This window comes from Numida meleagris, chromosome 7, assembly GCF_002078875.1.
Source record: "Numida meleagris isolate 19003 breed g44 Domestic line chromosome 7, NumMel1.0, whole genome shotgun sequence".
Lineage (NCBI taxonomy): Eukaryota > Metazoa > Chordata > Aves > Galliformes > Numididae > Numida > Numida meleagris.
Window position 1 is genome coordinate 13,019,458 of NC_034415.1, and position 21,471 is coordinate 13,040,928.

The window sequence follows — 21,471 nt, forward strand, 5'->3', positions numbered from 1 at the left end:
CAGTGCTCTCTTATTTCTCTTCATCAGTTCATAATCCTTTGCCACATGCTGGTTTTAGCTACTGCCTTTCCTCTACACTGTTAAATTTCAGCAACCAGGAAAAAAGACCCCCGTGACACACCGCTTTTTGGAAAACTAATAGAAAGTATTAGTATGTTATGTTCTAGCATCTCCTACCCAACCCCAGCATTACCAACTAAAACCACAATGAATTCCCTCTTTTCTTAAGCATACTAAAAAGGTCAATGTTCTAACTTCAGGGAAAAAAGATCCTTTTCCCAGATCTTCAAGACAAACCTATATTTACCATAACACATGAGCTTTCTTCTAGACGTAACCTGGGCTGTTCACACTTGGCAGCTGAAGCTCCGCTCTAGGCCAGTGCGTAGCCCAAAGCAGCTCTACAATGATTCCCAAATGCTATGTATCAAGCAAATGTATTAGAAGAACGAACCAAGAAAGAAAAGCTTCTCCACCCCCTCCTTTTTCTGCTCAAGGTAGAGTGTCATAAGCAGACTGACTGTAACCACTCTGAAACGTGCAATGCACATCCCCAAATGAGTCACTCAATTGTTCAGGCCACATTCACTGCACAGCTACTCGTGCCAATCAGGAGAAAGATGATACATTAAGTTGAAGTGGCCCACACTTACAAAAAGTGAATTATCAATACGAACTACCAGCTCACCTTATAGTTATTCCCTGCATTTGTGTGAGGTACATTATTTCCATCGCAGCTTTTGTATCTCAGAAGATTTTTGTTATCTCTTCTCCGGAGTAATAGATTATATACTTCCTACATTCACTTTGTCAAAAAAGCCTCCACCACTCCAAGTACCAAGTAAGTTTACTTAGCCAGATTAAAGCATCGTAACCGTAAGGAGAACACAACACAGCAATTCTAACTACAGCTTTCAGATCCAGATGTCAAAATGCCAAACTTGACCTTGCTCACTGACTGTAAAGATTAGACACTAACTTGTCTTTGAAATTCCCTGAAATTTAGGATGCTATTTTGTTTTAATAACTATGGACCATATGTAATAAAAACAGAGCGACTAAGATGTACAGTTAAAAAAACATACATTTTATACAACATAGCAATTTTCAGAAGTGTGCATGAAAAAATCTGTAAACTTAGGATGCACAGAATTTCTTCAAGAAATCAAAAACTGAAGAAGTAACAATTGACACAGTATTACTGTCATTACTGGAAGCCTTAAATCTGCTGTTCTACTCAAAAAACTTTACACAAACTGTTCATATACAGTGGGAGTTCACAAAGTAACATTTGACACAGAGTTAAAACTCATCATTTTCATACTGCTGTCTAAATTGTACTGTAAGGGGTGTACTTTGCGTAAAGGCATGTCATGAATTCTAAGTCAGCCAAACAAGACACTACACATCGAATCAAGTCTGAATTACTTTACATTATGGTCCTCAGACGTCTACATTTTGACATAGAATTCTAATTCTTCCAGAAAATAAGCACACTGCTTCTCTGACAGATATTAGCTGGGAAGTGCACTCTCGTTTCGTGTTTGATTTTGGACAGAACACCATGTTTACTCCATGTAAACCAAGCTTTCAAATAGCACTCATCATTGCTCCACTCCTTCATTTTATGCTGAATGCTCTCCTCAGCTTTTGGTATTAATTTATTCTGACTCAGCACACAAATAAAGATGGAATGCTCAAGAGTTTGCTGAACAAAAAAATCCTTTAAATCAAACCAAGCTGCATAGCACAAATAAATGGTAATAGCTTTAAATTTAACAACCTCATTAGAAAGTTGCAGTTAGACTCCGTAACTCTGAGAATATTATAAGCAAGTACTCCCTTTATTTATACTTGTCTTGCCTACATACCATTCCCAAAGCCAAAAACCCTTTTTTAAATTCAAAGACAATTCCCTGGCTATACTTGTTAACTTCTACTATTACTCTTAACAAATGGGTTTAAAACATGCTAATAAGCTCACTTTTCTGCTTAAGAGAGAAGCCTGCCAGACAATAGTTAATACAATTTTCCTAGTTGTAACCTCACCAATGATTTTGATAAATCGTATTTTCTAGGAGAAGGGTCACAGTCCTTTTCTTCAAGTATAACCAAATACGCTATACAGCTGATATGCATACATACAGTAGGTACAAAAAAATCTCAAGGAAGTGTAAGGTGACACAAATACCCTGGGTAAGTTGATCATATGCAAGTACAGGTAAATCCTTGTCTGCTTCTAATGGCTGTCCAATCACGGTAAAAGTAGTGCTAAAAGAGCATTAAATCTGCTGATGCAAGACCTTGGAACTCAAAAGCTGCTCTGCCGACTTCCTAAAGAACAGATGACAGCCAAGTTAAAGCCACATGAATTTTCCCTGTCATATATACCAACTAATAGGTAAAGCATACCTCAGCTCTACAGTGTTTAGTTTATTAACAGCAATAACATCCTCCAGAGAAAAAAAAAACAGACAAGTGTTTCACAATAGTTTCTAGAAAATACATACAACTAGAGCCAATATTAGACTGCTTACGCATACCAGGAACACGGAGTGGTAAGAAATTCCATGTTCCGTTCTTCTTTGTGTTCTGAGACACTTACAGAAGCTCCAGGAGACAGTCCACTGTATCCCACTCATACTTAATAGCTTCCTTCAGAAAACTATTATCTTTCTTCTATTCCCTATGCTCCTGTGTACAAACAGACTGTTTCCTTCCACATCAGTGAGACCATTTTCATGTGAAAAAGATCACATCTTTATATAATTGCTTGCATTTCCCTGTAGTTAACTTAATCGTTTTCTGATACACTTGCCTTGCCTTCTTTCTTGTATTACATTCACAATTTAATTTCTACAATCAGCAGAAAGAAGTAGATATGTCATTTGATGTGCCTCCATTCATTGCCTTGCTAGTACCTGAAAATATGGTTTCAAAATTGCTCTACACACAAAGTATTTCAGGAATGCTCAAATTCTTGTAAGATTCTAAGTCACTCATATTCAGAATGTAATTGATACTGAATCAGCTTACTTCTCTTGAATTAAGAACGTCAGAATTTTATGTTCAAATAACACATGGACTGTCTGAAATTGCTTCTTCATTAGAAATGACTGAGAGCAATTTTATGAATTGTTTTGCCTCAAAGCCCTTCAAGTGGTGTAGTCTCTTTCTGAAAGACTTGAATTCAACTGTCATATACATTCCTACAGTTGTAAGCAGTTGACACTGCCTTCCCAGGTAATGAGGAAACAATTATACCAGTCTGTATTTCCAAGTGGGATTAGCTCCAGCAGAAGTACTTTAATAACTGTACTTTTCTTTTGACTCCAAGAGGGATTTATCTCCAATACTGAACAAACACATGGACCCAGGTAGGTCTAGAACATACAACTTATTACAACTCCTCCTAGAAGAGAGCTTACTCAAACATAATGCAGGCTCACCTGACACAGTAGCCACTGTTATCTAAAGGTTAATTGTATTACATAAGAGCTAGTCCAAATCCAGCAGAACCACTACCGACGCTGAGCCAGGAAGCCCTACTACACAAAACCTGGTTCACCACGCAGTTAACATAAACCAGCTTCAGGTGAAAAGGCAGCTATGTAGGACAGCTACAAACTCCCTGGACAAGTGTGGAGACCATATATATTAGAAAACTTTCATGCATACCCCTGAAATAGGACTTCTCACATGTATTAACAATTTAAAGTTCTCCCACACATCTTTTCATTCCTGTTATTTCTCAAGCTCAGTTTTTATGAAGTACTGATCCAGTTCTTGCAACAAAACTGAATACAAAAGTGAAATAAATAATAACCTATAGGAAACTCCTCCCTTGTTTTAGCAAATATGATAAATTCATAACTGAACTTCGAGAGAAAAAGTCAAAGAAAATGTTTACTTCTCCGTCTACACAAATTCTAACGCTCATATTTTTTCTGTACTGATAAAACAACCTTTTCTAATTTCAGTGTTAACTGTTTTGAAAGAGGACGAGGGGAGAAGAAAACATCATTTACCAATAAAACACATGAGAAAGAATTGTTTTGAAAAATAATCTGCAAAAGAAAGCTTTAAAATAGGAATCTGATAGCACTACATTAATTTAGAACTCCTGTTTACAGTCCAGTGCCTAGAAAAGTCTTTTGTGTAGGGCCTCCAATTTATCTCTAGGGATTTTTTTGTTAATAAAGCACATACTGCTGACTAAATATCAGCTGACAATGACTGCTTAGGGTCTTAAAGTTTGTAGTGACAGATGCTCAAAGCAGTTCATTTTGTATCAGCAGTGTACCCGCTTATTTGTAAAGTGCGCATCCTACCTTCACACCAACTGCAACATCAGTGACAATGCTGTAAGAAAAAGAAAAAGAAACATAAGTCAATCAATTTGTTCTCATAAAACCAAGGGCTTTTGTTGGTTTATCTTGCAACATCAGAGCAATCAGAGATCAAATTAGTTAACAACTTTCCCAATCCAGAAAGCGTGGCCGAAGAAAAAAAACTGACATTGGGAATATAGAAGAGGAACCTACAAAAGCTCCCCCTGCTCACAGGCTTCTACAGAGGAGTTCAAAGTTCCATGTAAGCATTACTCAAATGCAACACACTACCAGGCAATACACTTCGCAAATTTGGGTCTCTGGACAACGTGAGATCACAGACAGGGTGAAAAGAAGAACTTAAAAGTAAAGACAGAACTTTTCTCACAAATCCTGTTAACCAGGCATCCAGTTCAACATAGAGATCTCCTTCCAGAAGAAAGCAATAAACATATGTTTTGAAACAAGTGTGGAAAAAGAACATATTGGTTGGTATCAAAATTTAACCATCAGGTATCCTATCTAAATGGAACTCCACAACAGGTACATCAAGGTATGTCGTCTTCTTAGAAGTTATAACACTGCAACTTACACCATGTAACAAAACTCCAAAGGTAGCAGAAAACAACACCAGAAAGAAAGAAAACTGCAAAACGTTAATATGTGAAAGCATTCCACAGTGTAATAACACTCATCAGTGCCAAGACTTCGGCAGGATTTGTAACTCCCAACATTACAATCAGAAGTAACCGTAATAAGCCTTTAAAACTCTCACAGTTGAAAGGTTATATGCCTAAAGCATACCAAAGGGATTGCTTCTCTGCTTGAGTCAGAACAAATATCTTGTTGGGCATCTGGCAGCAGGCAGGTGCTGTGTTTACACTGATGAAGGCTGCAGCCAGCACCTCCCTCCCTCTCCAGGTCCAAAACTTCAGGCCCTGAGCCCGCTGCCTGCCCACCCGCGCTGCCCGCCAGACACAGGGCCTCGCCGCCTCTCGGCTCCTCCAGAGCGCTCCCTTCTTTGGCTCCTACAGCCTGTCTCCAGCACACACAAAGGCATCTTTCTACCTGGGGAGGGGAGGAAGTCAGGGGCTATCAGGCAGTTTCTGAAAACAAAAGGGCTCCTGCCGGTACCGCTCCCCCTCCAGCCAGCTCCAAAGCACGCCGCGTGCCGCACGGAGCGGCTCCTCGCCTCGCACCTGGGGGGAACGGAGGGGCCGCGGGGAGCCCGAGGGCAGGGGGGGTAGGAGCGCACTCTCCCCGCCGCGGGACCACCGCCTCAGCACCGCACTGAGCAGGGAGCGGGATCGCGCGGCCCAAAGCCCTCGGCTGTGTAAACCCAAGACCCCATCAGGGGCCCGCATTACGTGGGGGCCGAGCTCCCCTTCCCCACCCAGCGCAGGGCCTCGCGCTCCAGCCTTCCTGCGGCGCGTACCCGGGTAGCGGCCGCTCCCACACCCCACAACCGCGACGGGACCCGGCGCGCAGAGTGGTCCCACCACCGAGCGGGCGGCACAGCCGCGGCCGGGTCTCGTCCCCCCCCCTCCTCCCAACAGCCCCGGCTGTTGCTCTTACCCGTCCATCGCCGAGCAGGACAATGCGCTGACCAGCGGGACGGAGAGCCGCGCAACCAACGAGTACGGAAAGGCTGCGAGAAAATGGCGGCGGGGCCTGCACGGAAATTGCCGAACGTTGCCGAGTGCCGGATTCCGCTCCTCATCCCTCACCACGACGGAGCATGCGCTGGAGTTCTGGGCATGCGCAGTAGGCGTCCCTGAAGCTGCCGCTATTAACTGCCCGAACCCCGCCAGCGCGTGAGGCGGTGCGAGCCTGCCCCGCCTCGGGCGGGAACGGGGCGCGGCCGCAGCTCTTCGGCGCGTCGGGCCTGGCTGTGGTAGGGGGAGGTGTTCCGCGTGTACGTGGGCTTTTGGGGAGCACGTGTCACGGTCCTGCTTGGGATCGTTCCCTGCCGTGCATGAGAGTCTGTCCTCGATAGGGGCGCAGACCATGGTCCCCTTTCTAGCTGATTTGTATTATTTCAAAAAATAAAGATGAATGTGCGAATCAGCTGTTGCAGGCTGGGCTGTCTCTTTACGGAAGTTGGTGTTTCCGTGGTTATCCGTAGGCTCCAGGAGCAGAACACGCGTCCCACGCGGCTGTTACCTGCTTCCTTTGCCCGCTTTTTTGCTAGGTGTTAATGTTTCACAGAGCTTGCAAGGTTTCTAGAAAGCAGTACTCACAGTACAATCGTAGATTACATTCAAACAAAATGTTTCTATGCCTATGATGGAAAATTTGAAAATGACCTTAACGTGCCTTAAAGATCGCAAGCGTAGAAAGATACTAAAAAGTGTTGAGAGTGTCTATGTATTTTCTGTGTATGACTCTGGCCCCTTGTAAACCCATCTCTCTTGGTTTTATGTTAGCAGAAATACTGATCCTCCTATATTCTATCAATTAATATGAAGTGTGTGTGTTTCTATCTGACTTACCGACGTCACTGCCTACCTTGCTTACCTCTGCCCTTACAGAAGTGTCATCTTAAGCCCATTTCGCATCTCTACATAATATTCCAGTTTTCTCCTTTTTTCATGACATCCACCAGAATCCATCTGATTGAACGAACTAGTACTCGTTCAGTTTATCCTCTGAGTGATACGGTCCTCCATAGAAGGGAGATCGAGGAGAAGGCAATGAATGTTTACAGCAGAACAGACTGGAACTGAGTTTGCAAATATTTGTGAAACATTTACTTAGCAAAAGAACAGATGGAAGAGGTATGAATGAATGTGAATTTATAGAGCAAAACTCTGGTCACCTTGAATCCAGAAATAAAAGTGATAATTAATTTGGAATTAACCAAGAGCATTTAATCTGAGAAGGAAAAAAATACATCAAACTATCAAACCATCAAAATGCATTCATTCATTCAGTTGCTAATTCAGTCCAGTATTTCATTTTCCACTTCAAGCAGCTTTGCCTTTTTTACCATAAAAGTATTTTAGTATGCTTTAAAATACCTTTGTCTAGTATATTTTGAACACTGTGATAGTATAAACACTGAGTTTGTCATATGTTTTAGGTCTTTGCTTTGTCTTTCTCATATTTTAGAAGGTCAAAAAAAAAAAAAAAAGAATGCTGCCTCAGACACCCCCTTTTCCTTATGTCCTGTTAACTTTCTGCTGAAGTCTAGTACCAGATATTTCAGAAGGCGGCTCAAATGCCTGGTAATAGACAACCACTCAGTAAATGACCTCTGTCAAAACCCTCCACATTTAGTGGTTATATTATGAAACCTTTGGGCTTATACCCTCTATTCATCTTATTCTAACTAGAAGTTAAGCGTGTAGATTATTATTAGCGATAGAAAAGTCCAGTACTTTTAAAATTCTATTAATCTTACTGCTACGATAATATATTATTTTCCAAAATAATTTCCTTTGGTCACCATTACATTTGGATGTTTCTCTTTTATTGATTGTTTCCATTTTATTTCAAGAGCAGCAAATAATTAATAGTCTTTGTAGTCCTGCAGCAGTACAGTGGTTAACGGTGTGCACTTAGTGAAAGACTGTAGGAATTAGGAAGCACACAGAGATACTGTCTCAAGTACCTTGTCCCAAATTCAGTGCTGAGTTCAGAGTTACTGAGGAAAAGAACAGCATCCATATTTGCAGAGGATATATTTTACAAGCGTTTATTTGAATACCTCTTGGCATTCACAACATTGCAGGACAACGCGTTGCATAATTTAATTAAACATTGTGTAAAACATATTTCTTGCTGTTTGTTTCAAGCTTGCTGCCTGATAATTTCCTTCATTATCCATTAGTTGTTTTCTTAACAAAATAGATGGATAATTTTCTTTCTTCCCCTAACCATACCTTTAATGAATGCATATACCATCTTCAGTTTTATTGTGAGAGTCTCTGTAAATTTAACTTCCCTCTATTGGAAGTCATTCCATATTTTCAGTAATTTGTCTTGCCTTACTCTACACCTTTCCTAATTCTATTCTAGAAGATTGTGATGGTCCTCATTATTTGTTACAAACTACATGCTTTCATATAGTTTAATAATAAATGTTTTTTTTTGTTTTATTTCTGTTTTTTTTTTATAAAGCCAATCTGATTTGCACATTTGGGTGCTGCTAAACAATGAGCTGATATTTACACAGAACTTAAGCTCTTTCCTGTGTGGTAGTCATTAATTTAGATTCCAGCATTTTGCATGTATAGTTTGGCTTTTTTTCCTCCCTTGCATATTACTTCCATTTTTCAGGACAGAATTTAACTTGCCATTTTATCATTCAGTCACAGAGTATCATGAGAGCTTTCCACAATTCTTCACAGTCAGCTTTTGTTTTTATTACCATGAATAATTCAGCATCATCAGCAAACTTGGTCACCTCAATAATCACTCCTTTTTCCAGATCATTTAAGAATATGCTGAACAGCACAGGTCCCTGTGGTGTGCTACCCGTGACCTCCCTCTTCTGCAAAAATAAAGACTATTTTTTCTTGTCCCTTCATATAACATCTTGTAATAATCTACTATTCATAATTGATAAATAATAAGTTATTCATATATCAAAGAATGTACCTGCTAATCTTGTATCAGCTTAGTCTCAAGAGATTTTGGCAGAGAACTTCAACAAATTCTTTTTTGGAAACTATATCATGTTGTCAGTTAATCCTAAAACACAAATATACTGACTCGTGTGGGGTTTTTTGTTTTTTTTTGTTGTTTTTTTTTTTTTTTTTTGTTGTTTTGTTTTTGTTTTTGTTGCTGCTAGATATGCTTGTACAGTAACAACTTTTCATTTGTCTGGATGACCAAACTAGATACCTCTGTCATCTCTTTATTTTCCTTATATTAACAGCGAATGGCGTTGCTTAGTACAATTGTTCCTCTGGATATTATTGGAAAGGTTGATCATTCCGTTTACCAGTCCTTGTTGCATTCAACCACATTATTCTACCTTAAATCAGTTCTTATCAACTTCATAAATTCCCTAGATGCCTTTGAGCAAAGTCCTAAAATTTATTAGTAGATATTCATCTTTTTGTACTCCTGCAAACAACGTCCTTAATCAACATTTCTTCCCAGCAGTCTGTGTTGATTTACTTTGTTTTATTGAACTAAGTTTTGAAGCTACTCAAGTAATTCTTAGAAGTGCTGTAGCCTAAATAAAAGTATCTTTTTTGAGTTCAGGTCAGAACTTGCCTTGCTGGTCCAAGTCCCACAGGGTATTGTCCAGCATTTTATTTCTACCATTTCTCCTGGAAGACAGCTTATTTTGGAAGGGCAAAGAGTGTTACTGCTCTCTACAGTCTTACATACCAAAACGTGACAGTTCATACTGCATTTTACTAAGCACTCACATAGATCAAAAGATCAGGTTTTGACAATGAGATTATTATTTGCCTGTTCACCTTTCTCTCTTGTTTGCAGCATATCCACCTGGAAATTTATTTCCAGAGCAGATACACCTTTTTCCACCACTTTTTATGTTATTAAACATATGTACATTTACTTTCATTAGGTCTGGAGATCAATTTTTGTTTTTGTTACACATGTGGTGATTGCATACATCTTTCATACTCTGAAGGTGGCTTGTTCTTTGCCTCAGCTGGCTGGTAGTAGTGCGAGGGTTGTGTCGTGGGAAAAGCGGGGCTGCAGCTCTCTTCCCACTGCTTTGCTCTGTCATGGAAACAGGTGAAATGAATCATTTATTTCTGAATGCAAAGATACGTCTGTGAGGTTATAAGGCAAAGGGTAGGAAGCTCTCTGCTTCTTGATCTAATGAAATGTATGGATCCCTATTACCATAGATAGATGTCTAAAGGCTGGCTTGGCACTCTACAAGAACCAGCTGAAATATCCCAACACCAAAGCAATGATTGCTTTCCAAGCATGTTAACAAAATTATTCAGTAGTTTGTGAAAAGCTAGCATACTCCCCTGAGTGTATGGGTAGTATGACTGACAAGAACTGAGGACAGCTGCCTTTATTATGTGTGGTTTGCCAGCTTAGATCTTTACTCCCGCTGACAGGAGCAGACTAACACCAGAGGTTTAAGCCACAGTCTGAGTAAATAATTGCATACTTGAGAAGTAAATAGCAATTGTTTAATAGTTTTTATCACAGTATTAGGCATAGATTTAAGCTGAATGGGCTGCTTAGCTGTTTTTTCTCATCATCCTCTTAACTCACAGGCCAACATCAGACAGAAGACTTTATGTAATGTTTGCAAGGATCCCGTGCCTGTACAAGGCCTGAGATCACATAGATTTAAAACATGGTGGAAAAAATTTAAAAGGTGGAAAAAATAAAGTATTTTTTACAAAAAGAAATGAACAGAGTGTTCAACATTAGAAATTAAAAGAGCCCAAATCCCCAGCAACATAGTAAATTAAAGCAATATGTTCTCAAACAAAGAAAGAAATCTCACAGCAATTTCAAAGAATGGTCTTTGCGCAGTTGGACTGAAATGGGACTTTTCCTATTGATTTCAGGAATCCACAACTTGAACTCTGAACTCTTTACAATTTAAAAGGAGTAAAAAGTGTCTCACAGTAATTTTTAAAAGGTCATGTAAGTGATATATGAGCTCACCTTTCCACTTTATTCTTTGATGTCAGAAAACGGAATTATTTTTGCAGAACTTTTTCAAAACTGTGCTCTCACAATCTCCCATCTTCCACAAGTTCTTCCAAAACATTTTGCACCTTACATAGAAGCAATATTAGGTTCCTGGGCTTATTTAATATAGATTATTATATGGACTTCTGCAGGAATGTGTGAATTTTCAAAAAGAGCATCATAGAGGGAAAATATTTTCAAACAGATACTGTTCACACTGGTGAAACGGAAACACTTTAAGAAAAGTATCTTCAAAGAAGAGACCCAGAAATGTGACTGTTTTTAAAAACGAAAATCTTCAAAGCAGGCATCTCTTTGTGAGGAAATCCTCAAAGAGGCATTCCTCCAGAGTGAGAATCACCAAACGTGAAATCTCTTAACCTATATGAAAGCTTTGAAAACTATAACCCATTCCTAAAATTGTAGGCAATATTTCCTTGATAGAATATAGACTGTTATTAAAGGGGGAAATGTCTTTATCATTGCTAACTATGGAGGTGGTTAACCCTTACTTCTTTAACAAAAAGGAATTAAGATCATTAAAAGCCTTTTAACATAATGGCAAAGTTATAAAACTACATTATTTGAATATTTCAAACAAAAGTATTGGCAGTAGTACACTCTTTCATCACTGGACATGTAGTTTCATAGATGCTGCAGACTTGAAAATTGCTTTTTCATTTTTAAAAATGGCAGCAAGGGAGTCCATGGATTAGAACCCACAGGCAATATTTGTGTGAACTGTATTCCTAAGCAGTAACACAGAATTCTTAAAAGTAAGACTTTTCACAGTAAAAAAAATATGCAGGTATTCAGTACATTTCCCAGTTGAGAATAGAGTGGCTTTTAGAATCTTGACTGTTTTTCCATGCAGGAAATACATCTCCATTTTTTTTTCCAGCTACTGGAGCCCATTATATCATTTCTGGTTAAAAGCTTTACATGGAAGTTATGTAGAAGCACAGATGTTACAACGGAGCAAGTTAAGTATCTAACCTTGATATAGGTTAAAAAGACAGAATTTGTTCCTCAGAATCATAGGACATCCCAGGTTGGAAGGGACCCACAATAATCATCGAGTCCAACTCCTGGCTCCACACAGGAACACCCAAACCCTATGTCTGAGCATGCTGTCCAAGCGCTTCTTGAACTCCAGCAGCTCTGGGGCCATGACCACTGCCCTGGGGAGCCTGTTGCATGCCCACCATTCTCTGCTGAAGAACATTTTCCTAACACCCTCTCCTGACACAGCTCCATGCGTTTGCCTCAGGTCCTGTCACTGTCACCAGAGAGCAGAGCTCAGCACTGTCTAGGTGCTGCAGACACTGTGAGGCCTCTGGGCTTATCAAACCCAGAATCTCAGTCATTCCTCATATGTCTTACCCTCCAGACCCTTCCCCATCTTCATAGCCCTCCTTTGGTCACTGTAATAGTTTTATGTTCTTATATTGTGGCACCCAAAACTGCACACAGTGCTCAAGGTGATGTTGCACCAGTGTGGAGTAGAGCAGGACACTGTGTCACATGGAAACATTTGGCCTTTAAGATGATTGCCGTTGAAGCATTTCTTTGATGAAAGTCAGGAAATGACCCTACAGTGTCACTCAAAGGGTCTGACTGCTGTGGCACGCACTATTGGAGTGTGAGTGAGCTGCAGATAACCCACAGCCAAGGGCAAGCCAAAATGATTTTCCGAGCAAGATGCTGGTGTTCAAAGCAGCCTGAAGAGACACAACTGTTTTTTTTTAAATGATAAATTAGAAGATAAAATACACAGTGGACCACCTGAGTGGCCATTTTCCCTCTTACCTATGAGGTTCTTGGCGGCAGCACCCTGATCATGTACCATTTGAGCCATGCAGACCTAAAGTGGTGCCAATTACCTTCATACAATCAAAAATACAGTAGATATTGAATACTGTAGTGTTTACTCAACTCTCCCATAGTCTCTTCTTATGCTACCCTCGCACCCTCCTCCCTTCAGGTTTTGAGTATCACAAACGCTCTTAACAAAATGAAGCTGAGGTGGTGCACTGTAAGACTGGACTGTTTTTTAATGGCTTTGCTGTATGCAGTCTGTCCGCAACTTTATTTGCCTAGCAGCAGATTAACTGGCATTACTTAAACATCTTTCTGTATTAAATATTCTGGATAAAATTATTCTTTCAGATCTAATCATCTGAAATACTTTTTAGCATATCAATTTCACAGAACTGTGATTCCTGTAGTGTTAGTGGGAGATTCAATATGTGTACACAGGAGGCAAATCTGACCCAGTAATTTTCCTTGTCAAGGCTAACCCTCCCTGTCTTTGAAATTTGGAAATAATAGAAAACTCCAAATGTTTCTGAGGCACAAATATTGCTCTCTCACCTAAATGGTACTTTCCATTTGAAATTTGTTATTTCCCTATCAACCATATAATGTGGATGCAGCTTTCTTTCTTTCTTATGTGTCATAAACAGTTTTAGAAATGTTGCGTGGTAAAAGGTGCATCAGCTGATCCTGAGAATCTGAAAACAGGTGCTGGATAGAAGAGCAACAAGTTAGTAAGTCTGAAATAATGCTGTTAAGTTCATTACACCTCCAGAATGGATATCATTAAAAAAACAAAACAAAACAAAAAATCCTTACATTTGCCACTACAAAAACTAATGTACTTTATAATTTTGAGAGTAATCTTCTGTGTAGTCTGCTGTCATTTAGGACTGCTGATGTAGCTGGAGAACAAGAGCAGCCTGTCACACTGCATTATTAACTATCTGCTGGCAAACCTCAGAGAATTTCTGCCCACTTGTGACTTACTATCTCATTAACTTTTTGCAATATCTAAACCCAAAAAAGATATTTGCATTTTGTGAATAAACACCACCTATCATCTCAACTTCTTTCATGAACGGCAGCAGCTTCAACAAATAACATCAGTTGTATAGTCCAGTGTCTTCAAGACTTAGATTGTAGAAATCTTCTTTCTGGCAAATTTACATGTCTATTGCATTTGCTTATTTTTTTAGTTCAGATATCGGTCCAATATAATGCTTGCTGTCTGATGTAGTGACATATTAGACATAAAAAAGGATATTAAAAGGGCAAAATTTACAGCCGTTATAAGCACAGGGTTTCTCAGAAGTTGCTGTCATGTGATAAGCAATCAAAACACTAGAATGCTGTGCTCCTGATGCAGGTTTTCAGAGGGACTTGAGTGCTGGGGTAGTCGTATTCCTCCAGCTTTTACACGGGGGGCAGGCAGAGTTAAGCCTTGGCTTTGGGGCGTTTGAGCTCACTGGCTGGGGAAGGAGTCAAGGCTGCTGACCCCTCTCAGGGATGAGCAGCATGTTCAGAGGCACGAGGTATCTCACAGCTCCAACCCAACCCGAGGCAATGCAGCTCCCTCCTGTTACAGACATGCACTGCTGAACAAAACAGGGCTCTACACAAACACGATCCTAAGAGCTGTAGAGACTCTGTTTACATATCTCTCAACTTCTTTCTTGGCTCTGGGAATTGTTGTTTTTTTCCAGACACCAATTGCCCTGCATTGGTTTTTGTTCTTAGCTGTATTTATATCTCAAAATGTTTCTGCGATCATCAGGCTTAAAGCTTAGAGACCACCAGACCTAAACCTTAAATCTCTGGCTTTTAATTATCTAACAAAGCTAAAGGCATATTCTTAGTGTTAGAGAAATAGCAGACTTACATGCTCAGTTGAAAAGGGAAAGTTGTAGTATACAGCATGTTCTTGTTCAGAGACCACATATTTTCATTACTGGCAAAGAGTAGAATAAAAGGCTATCACAGTACCCAGCTCCTCAACTTACTCTTTACTCATAGCATGCTTCCTCACACTATCACTTTTAGAATTAGATGTGACACCCTATGCAGTGCCTTGTTAAGACCACACTCAGCTGGACAATGCATTAATAGTGCAACTTGACAGCAGCAAAACTTTAAAGCCAACGACAATTGCAGGAATAATATCCATACTCTTCTACGTTCTCTCCTTTCAGCCATTTTCACTCTATTTTTATTGTAAGGGCACATGTAAAACAAAGCAGGCTGGAGTGTACCAGAATCAAGTTAATAACATTCATATTTTAGCATATATTTTCTTGAAGAAAATATATCTGAGCGTTGGCTTTCATCCAAAGATCAAAAATGTGGTACCAGTAAAAATTCTCACAAGTCCTTTGTAAAATTCATTATATGTGTAGTAATCATGGTATGTTTTTATTTTTGGACATACTGGTTCATTTCAGGTCATAGAGTAGCATAGCAGCAGTGGAAGAAAAAGTGGTTCAGGGCTGAGTCCTGAGTCTTCCACTGTTACCACCGCAGTACCTTGAAAGCTGTCGTACTGGCAGTGGGCTTCTTTGTTAACAGGACAATCATGCCTTTGAATTTAATATCTCCAACAGTAAAATAGTCCACACAGAAATTAATTGAAATGCATATTTCATGGGACATTAAAAAGTTGTATTTTAAATCCCTAAATATTCAAGAAAGCCTAGATTTGGACTGGCTACAGGCTTCTTCCTCTGTGGTGGTGTTCCACTGTATATTCTCAGCATTCAGTGAAAAATGTAATGATCCCAACCGCTATGGTCAGGAAAAGAATTTTTAAATTGTTTCACTGCTGGAAGTAGGGACAGCCTGACATATTAGCTGTCTGAGAAGCTCTAGATCCTTTACTAAACTCAAGCTGAAAAGTCAGCTGATAATTCTTGGGATTTTTATAAACTGTTTAGTGACTGCCAGACTATCTGTAAAAGATAGGATAGGGAGTCTACCAACCCAAACTTATTATCATCCTAGAACGGCTGATTACCACCATACACAGTGCCTATGAAGATCTAATAATAAGCCACAAGCATCAATCCCAGTTACAGGCTTGTATGAAGTATGACACATTTATAGATTAAAAGCAGATTTGGACATCATCTTACCAAAGAAAGTATTTCATTTCTTAGTGGTCAATGATTTAAGTAGTCACGTTAGATAGAGGGGATTTTTGATACCAAGTGTACCAAAGGGAAATGAAATAAGCATCTCCAAAAAAGTAAGGACACTGGATCATGCAGAAGGGGAACTTTGAAATTGCCTCCTAAATGAGCTAGAAGTCTTTAGATTTTGTAAATAAATACTTGGCTTCAGCAAGATACTTCATTGTAACATGGCTTCTGTTAAGAGAGTTTCCAGGGATGGTGACTAAAATCACAGCGTTACATCTCAGCAGCTGTAATGATCCATAAATGCTGGCTACTGGAGCCCTTTTGCAGCACCTATTTCCAGCTATCAAGAGGTGAGCAGCACAGTTTATGCAGTAGTGATGCAGGGCTCTGCATGGAAGAGATACCTTTGGGCAAGCTGCAGTAGCCGTGCAGACAGCAGAACACACTGAAAGGAGACAGCTGAAAAAGAGTTATGTTCTGGTTTGCTCTCTACATTTGCAGTTGTCATAGCTTGTTAATAAAAGCATCCAGATTTTAATTAAGCTGAAAATGGTGTAGCATTTCAGACACACAGAACTTGCTGCAGAATGTAGCTTGTTAATTCTGGATGCATAGGGCCCTTATTAAATGTCACAAGAGTAAACAGTTTGGAGACAAGGCAAACTGATTGTATGTCCAGGTATTTACTTAATTCAAAAGTAACTGGACCAGCAGAAATTCTAATTGTGACTTGTATTGAAAAATATTGTATACTGTATTAATTCATCCTTCATTAAGATTTTAACAAAATCTCAAAAACAACATTCCTGAAAAGACCAAGAAGGACAGAATCAGAAGGCCCTCTGTGAAATCGTTACATTTACACAATGGTACTTCTGTTCAGGTGAGAGTGAAAGCAGAGGAACAGAAACTTTACATATTTTGCTTTCAAAGCCTGGTAGAACTGCCAGGAGAAATTCCTAGCAGTCATAATGTTGACCATAGCTGAGACACAGCAAGCTTTTAGTTGCATGCTTATCCCCTGAGTCACACTCCATGGCCATCTTTCACTTTACCGCCTTGCCCCAGTCTACATCCTTATAAAGAAAGAAGCAGTACGTAAGTATATCATCAATATCAGCATGACATTAAGAGGATCAGACCCAGGCTCATTGTGTTCCACCTTCGTCTCCCAGATCAGCACAAGTCATCTTTCATTTTCTCTGGTTAGCCTTCATTTAATGTGGTATAAAAAGAAAATTACAGCTTACAGAAGTACTGTATCAGAGTTATCAGAATGAGCGTGCATGGGTGAAGACATGAGCAAATAGATAAAAATATTTTGCTTTTTTCTATTATTTTTTTAAAAATATCAGTGCTGATAACATAGCAGCCAGGATATTAGAAGCCAAGGTCTAGAATACCATCTTCATGCAAGGAAAAAAAGAACAAAGCAAGAAAAAATATTTTTGAAGTCAAGCAGGGCAGTTAGTGACCTGCAGCAAGTTATAATATTTACAAATGAGCACAGGTCAAGAGCTTATATTACCCATCTTTGAATTGGAGAGCTGAAGCTGCACAGCTGGGCACTGCACAGGCTTGTGGCAGGGGCAGCCTCTTCCCAGCTGCGCTAGTTTATTTCGATCTTCTGCCAGAAGCAGTTCTCATATTCCTCTGCAAGCTGCAACAGTGCATGTTACAAGCTATGAGTTGTACAAGGTAACACTTACTGGTAGCAAACACCAGACCATGCTCCGTTTCTTTAAACACCATTTATTTCAGTTTCCATAATACCTTGCAATGAATGATGGACTTTTCTTTAACCAATTAAAAAGATGGAAACATTTTAGTGACTGTTGAGATGAGCACCTCATTATCAAATCTACAGCCAATTCAGTGTGGACAGCTTCTGTTTAGAAGGCAGCTTGTTGGAGCCAGGCTGTGCTCCGTGCTTTGAGAGATCCCACTGACAGACAGCACTCCTTCCTTTAAGTAGCAGTAACTTTCTCGTCTGCCTCAAGCAATTCTTTGGAATGTCACACATCAAAACACAGCTTTTCTTCGTTCATCCTAATAGGTAGCAAAGAGTTCAGAGTTTTTAGGTTCAGAGGCTGATGTAGTCTTGTTTTGACCTTTCTCAACATGCTGAATGCCCTGCAGTGCTCCTCACTGGAGTGTGGCAAGCACAGCAGAATCCCTATCAATCTCATGAGGAGAGGCAGCACATCTGAGCTGCACCACAGCTTAACAGCATTGCCCCAGTATCTTAAAATCTGATGTTGCAGCCCATTTGCTGCAATGGTAAGTGCCTCAATAACTGCAGTTAGCCTTGCAGAATATTCAGCAGCAGCTTCGTGTTTCTCAGTACAGCCAGCTCTCGGTTTACTGGCAGCCTTTAACGTATTTTTATTTAAAGCAAGCAGTAATAACAGTATACCTTAACCAAATTCTGCTTGAAACAAGAAAGTCACTGCCATCCCTATGGCATGTAGTGCCTTTTCTATCTGTTGCTATCTCCACTTGGCATGCACAACTTGCCAGAGTGACAGATAGCTTTTCACTTTCCAGCTTGCATGGCCAGCAGCTCTCTGCTTCCCTGGGGTTAGAAACTTCAACTAATGCTGGATGCTAAATCTACACAATAGATCATAGTAATGCTTTGGTTTTATTTATAATGCTGTTCTTTCTTCTCCTAGCACTTGACAGAGGTACATATCCTTACCATCATTTTGTAGATGAAGGAGTTGAGACAAGATAAGCTGTTGTGATTGGCCCACTGTCACAGCACCAGGGTTTGGAAGAGCAGAGCTTGTCTTATACCAGCTCAAACTTCTCAAAGTCAAAATCCAAATAATGACAAAACACGTTTTCTTCCAACTCAGTGGGAGTTTTTTCACTGACCTGCCACTCTGAGATATGACAAACCTTGAATAAGCCAGAAGGATAAGAAGTGAGAAGGTAAGTGAAGAATATATAAACTAAAGTAAAATGTGAATAAGAAACAAAAAGATTTACAAATGAGGTTAAAGACCTCTAAGAAAAGTAGCCACATCATCTATTTTAGACAACTTCTGCCATCCAGATGAGGTGTGATGCACTGTTTCACTCCTCAGCTGCTGTCCAAACAGTGCAGAGCTGCACAACCCTTTCCCTCATCTGTCAGGTTATGAAAAATATTGCCCATTATGGGAAAGGCACATTTGGTTGGATGATAAGACTCATATGGGTCCTAGTTACACCGCCATGTGCAGCAATGCATGGCGTTTTTGCCAGGAACAAAGAGGGCAGCAACTCACAAGCAAAAATCAGTTGTTCTGGACGACCCCAAGGTGGCAGTTTCCTGGCTTTTCAAAAGTTAGGAGCATGAGTTCCCAGTACTCTCAGTAGAAGTTTAAAAAGAGGTGGGGGGAAGGAAGAACCATAATCTAAGTTATACACCTAACATTAGATTATTTTGTATTAACTACAGAGTGCAAAAACACACCTGAAAAACTGAGTTTGCTGCCTGTTCTGCAATCACATGAATCACTTTTATTTACACGCGAGCAACTTAAGGTTAGCTATGCTTCATCTGCTGTGCACTATCCATTGAGACAGTACATGTTTGGGGATCTCTGCACATTTTCTTACTTTTAAGGAAACCCAGATGAAAGCAAAGGAGAGAGAATGTAAACCCCAGAGAGCCAGCCAGTCTCTATCAAGCGCCAAGCCAAGCAGCCTGTGGTGGTGCAGGGCTGCTCTGCTTTATGCCACCCAGCAAGGAGCATAGAACCTGACAACGCAGCCCACCTCCAGGCTGACCAACCAGCTGGATTGATCTCCCAGCAGGGCTCAGATATCATAACCACGGACATTATTGCTAAATAGTCGGCAAAACTCCATTTGCAGTGCAAAGTATCTGACAGTTAGTACTTCAGAGCTGTATATTGCTTGAATAGAAACCAAAATTACTCTATATGATAAAGTTAATGGTGTACAGTTTGTAAGTTAGTTATAACAACACCTCAAGCATTTCCACAAAACTTAATTTAATATTCCAACTCATTAAAAATCTTATTACAGAAACCACTTACAGGCTTTATAAACACATTTTTATATTATTAGGGAAGGATCTTAATAAAGAACAATTTGAATGCAAAAACGCACGTGTAGAGTAAATTGCTTATAGTAAAACTAGCTAAATGATATTTGCTGTCAGCAAACCTCCTGACAAGTTTCTTCATCTGTTTCACAAATGTGCTATGTTTCTGTGTATCTAGACCTTTTCTAAAAGAAAGAGTGTACCAGAGAATTCCAGCAACTGAGATAATAGCACAAACATTGGCCATAATGCTGCCCTATGAGCCAAAATATCCCAGAGCAGTCAATGACGAGCACTTGGAGTTGATTATGACAATGAATATAACTACCATCCCTAGAAATTTCTCTCTCTCAAACTTAACAATTCTTTAATAGTAAAAATTAAAAACAATATTGAATCTTTGGATAAGCCTCAACAGCAGCTCTCATGGAAAACCAGTGTTGATCTACTTATAATGGTATTTGTTATGTTTAGCTACTAAATAAGCTACTGTTTTATTATTTTTACTAATTATCATCATACTGTGACATGGTGATATACCAGCAAAATTAATCATTAAAATAATTACCTAAAAGCAAGTATATTTCATCTACATAACGTTTTTTTTAAACTAAAGGAATAGACTGATAGTGACTTAATGGTTGATTTGCAACCAGAATAGGAACCAATATGGTTTTGCATCATCTGTATTCTTCACGAACATTGCTGTTGCTGCTTTTCATATCATGTAAATTTTAGAAACCTGTAAGATTTGAATCTTCTATGGCAGATATTTTTATTCTTATGTTTTAAATGTTGTGCACTAGCAGCATCAAATAGGTATAATTTCAAATCTCTATAAATAACATAATTTGTTGTTTTCAGTAACACTTCAAATGTTAATCTGGAGATCCCTATCTTAATGAATTAGTACTGTTTTCTATGTACAAAATAAATGCAAAAGGTCAGCTTATTATCCAAAAAACTACTGTGAAGTGAGAGAATTAATTTTGTTCTTCTGCTGAAACTGCATGCAATCACAGAGGTTCAGATGGGTGAAGTATTATTAAGTTCTGTTCACTGACACATACCACAAAATATAAAAAAAGAGCTAAGTGCAGCCCACTGAAATTACTCCTACATACAATCAGGTTGTTTAAAAAACAGGCTTTTCAGACATTTTGACGGCAGACCCATAGCTGCAGCTAATCCTCCATTTCTCCCTGCTCCTCTCTACAGGGCTGTACTTGTGAGCCTGCTGGAGCCAAGTCCCGTTCCCCAAGGACTGCAGAGAGCCTGAGCCTTCTCCGTGAGGCAGGATCCAAAGTGGCTGTGGGAAGGTGAGTCTGAGAGAAAAGTGAATGTGAGCCAGAGAGAGGGAAGGAGAACCTGCTTCTGGCCATCTCTCATGGCAGCAGGAAGGGGCATGAATGGATGGGAAAGAGTGAGGAGTCTGGGAAGTGGGTCAAGGATAGAGAAGACAGTGGATTATGTAGTTATTAATATA

General features: G+C 39.6%; 1 protein-coding gene across 7 annotated transcripts in view; it reads right to left on the bottom strand.

Moving 5' to 3' along the window:
• PTBP2 (polypyrimidine tract binding protein 2) overlaps positions 1-6,350 on the bottom strand; it is a 46,854-nt gene extending 40,504 nt beyond the window's left edge. The window contains exons 1-2 of one of the 7 annotated variants that reach the window (XM_021404532.1): positions 5,907-6,350; positions 4,332-4,362 (exon numbers count right to left, since the gene is read on the bottom strand). In XM_021404532.1, the coding sequence (XP_021260207.1) occupies positions 4,332-4,362; positions 5,907-6,340 (465 nt within the window). In that variant the 5' untranslated portion in view covers positions 6,341-6,350. Of the gene's footprint in view, positions 1-4,331; positions 4,367-5,906 lie in introns of those variants that run through there. The other 6 variants (XM_021404527.1, XM_021404529.1, XM_021404528.1 and 3 more) reach the window with 6 other exon arrangements.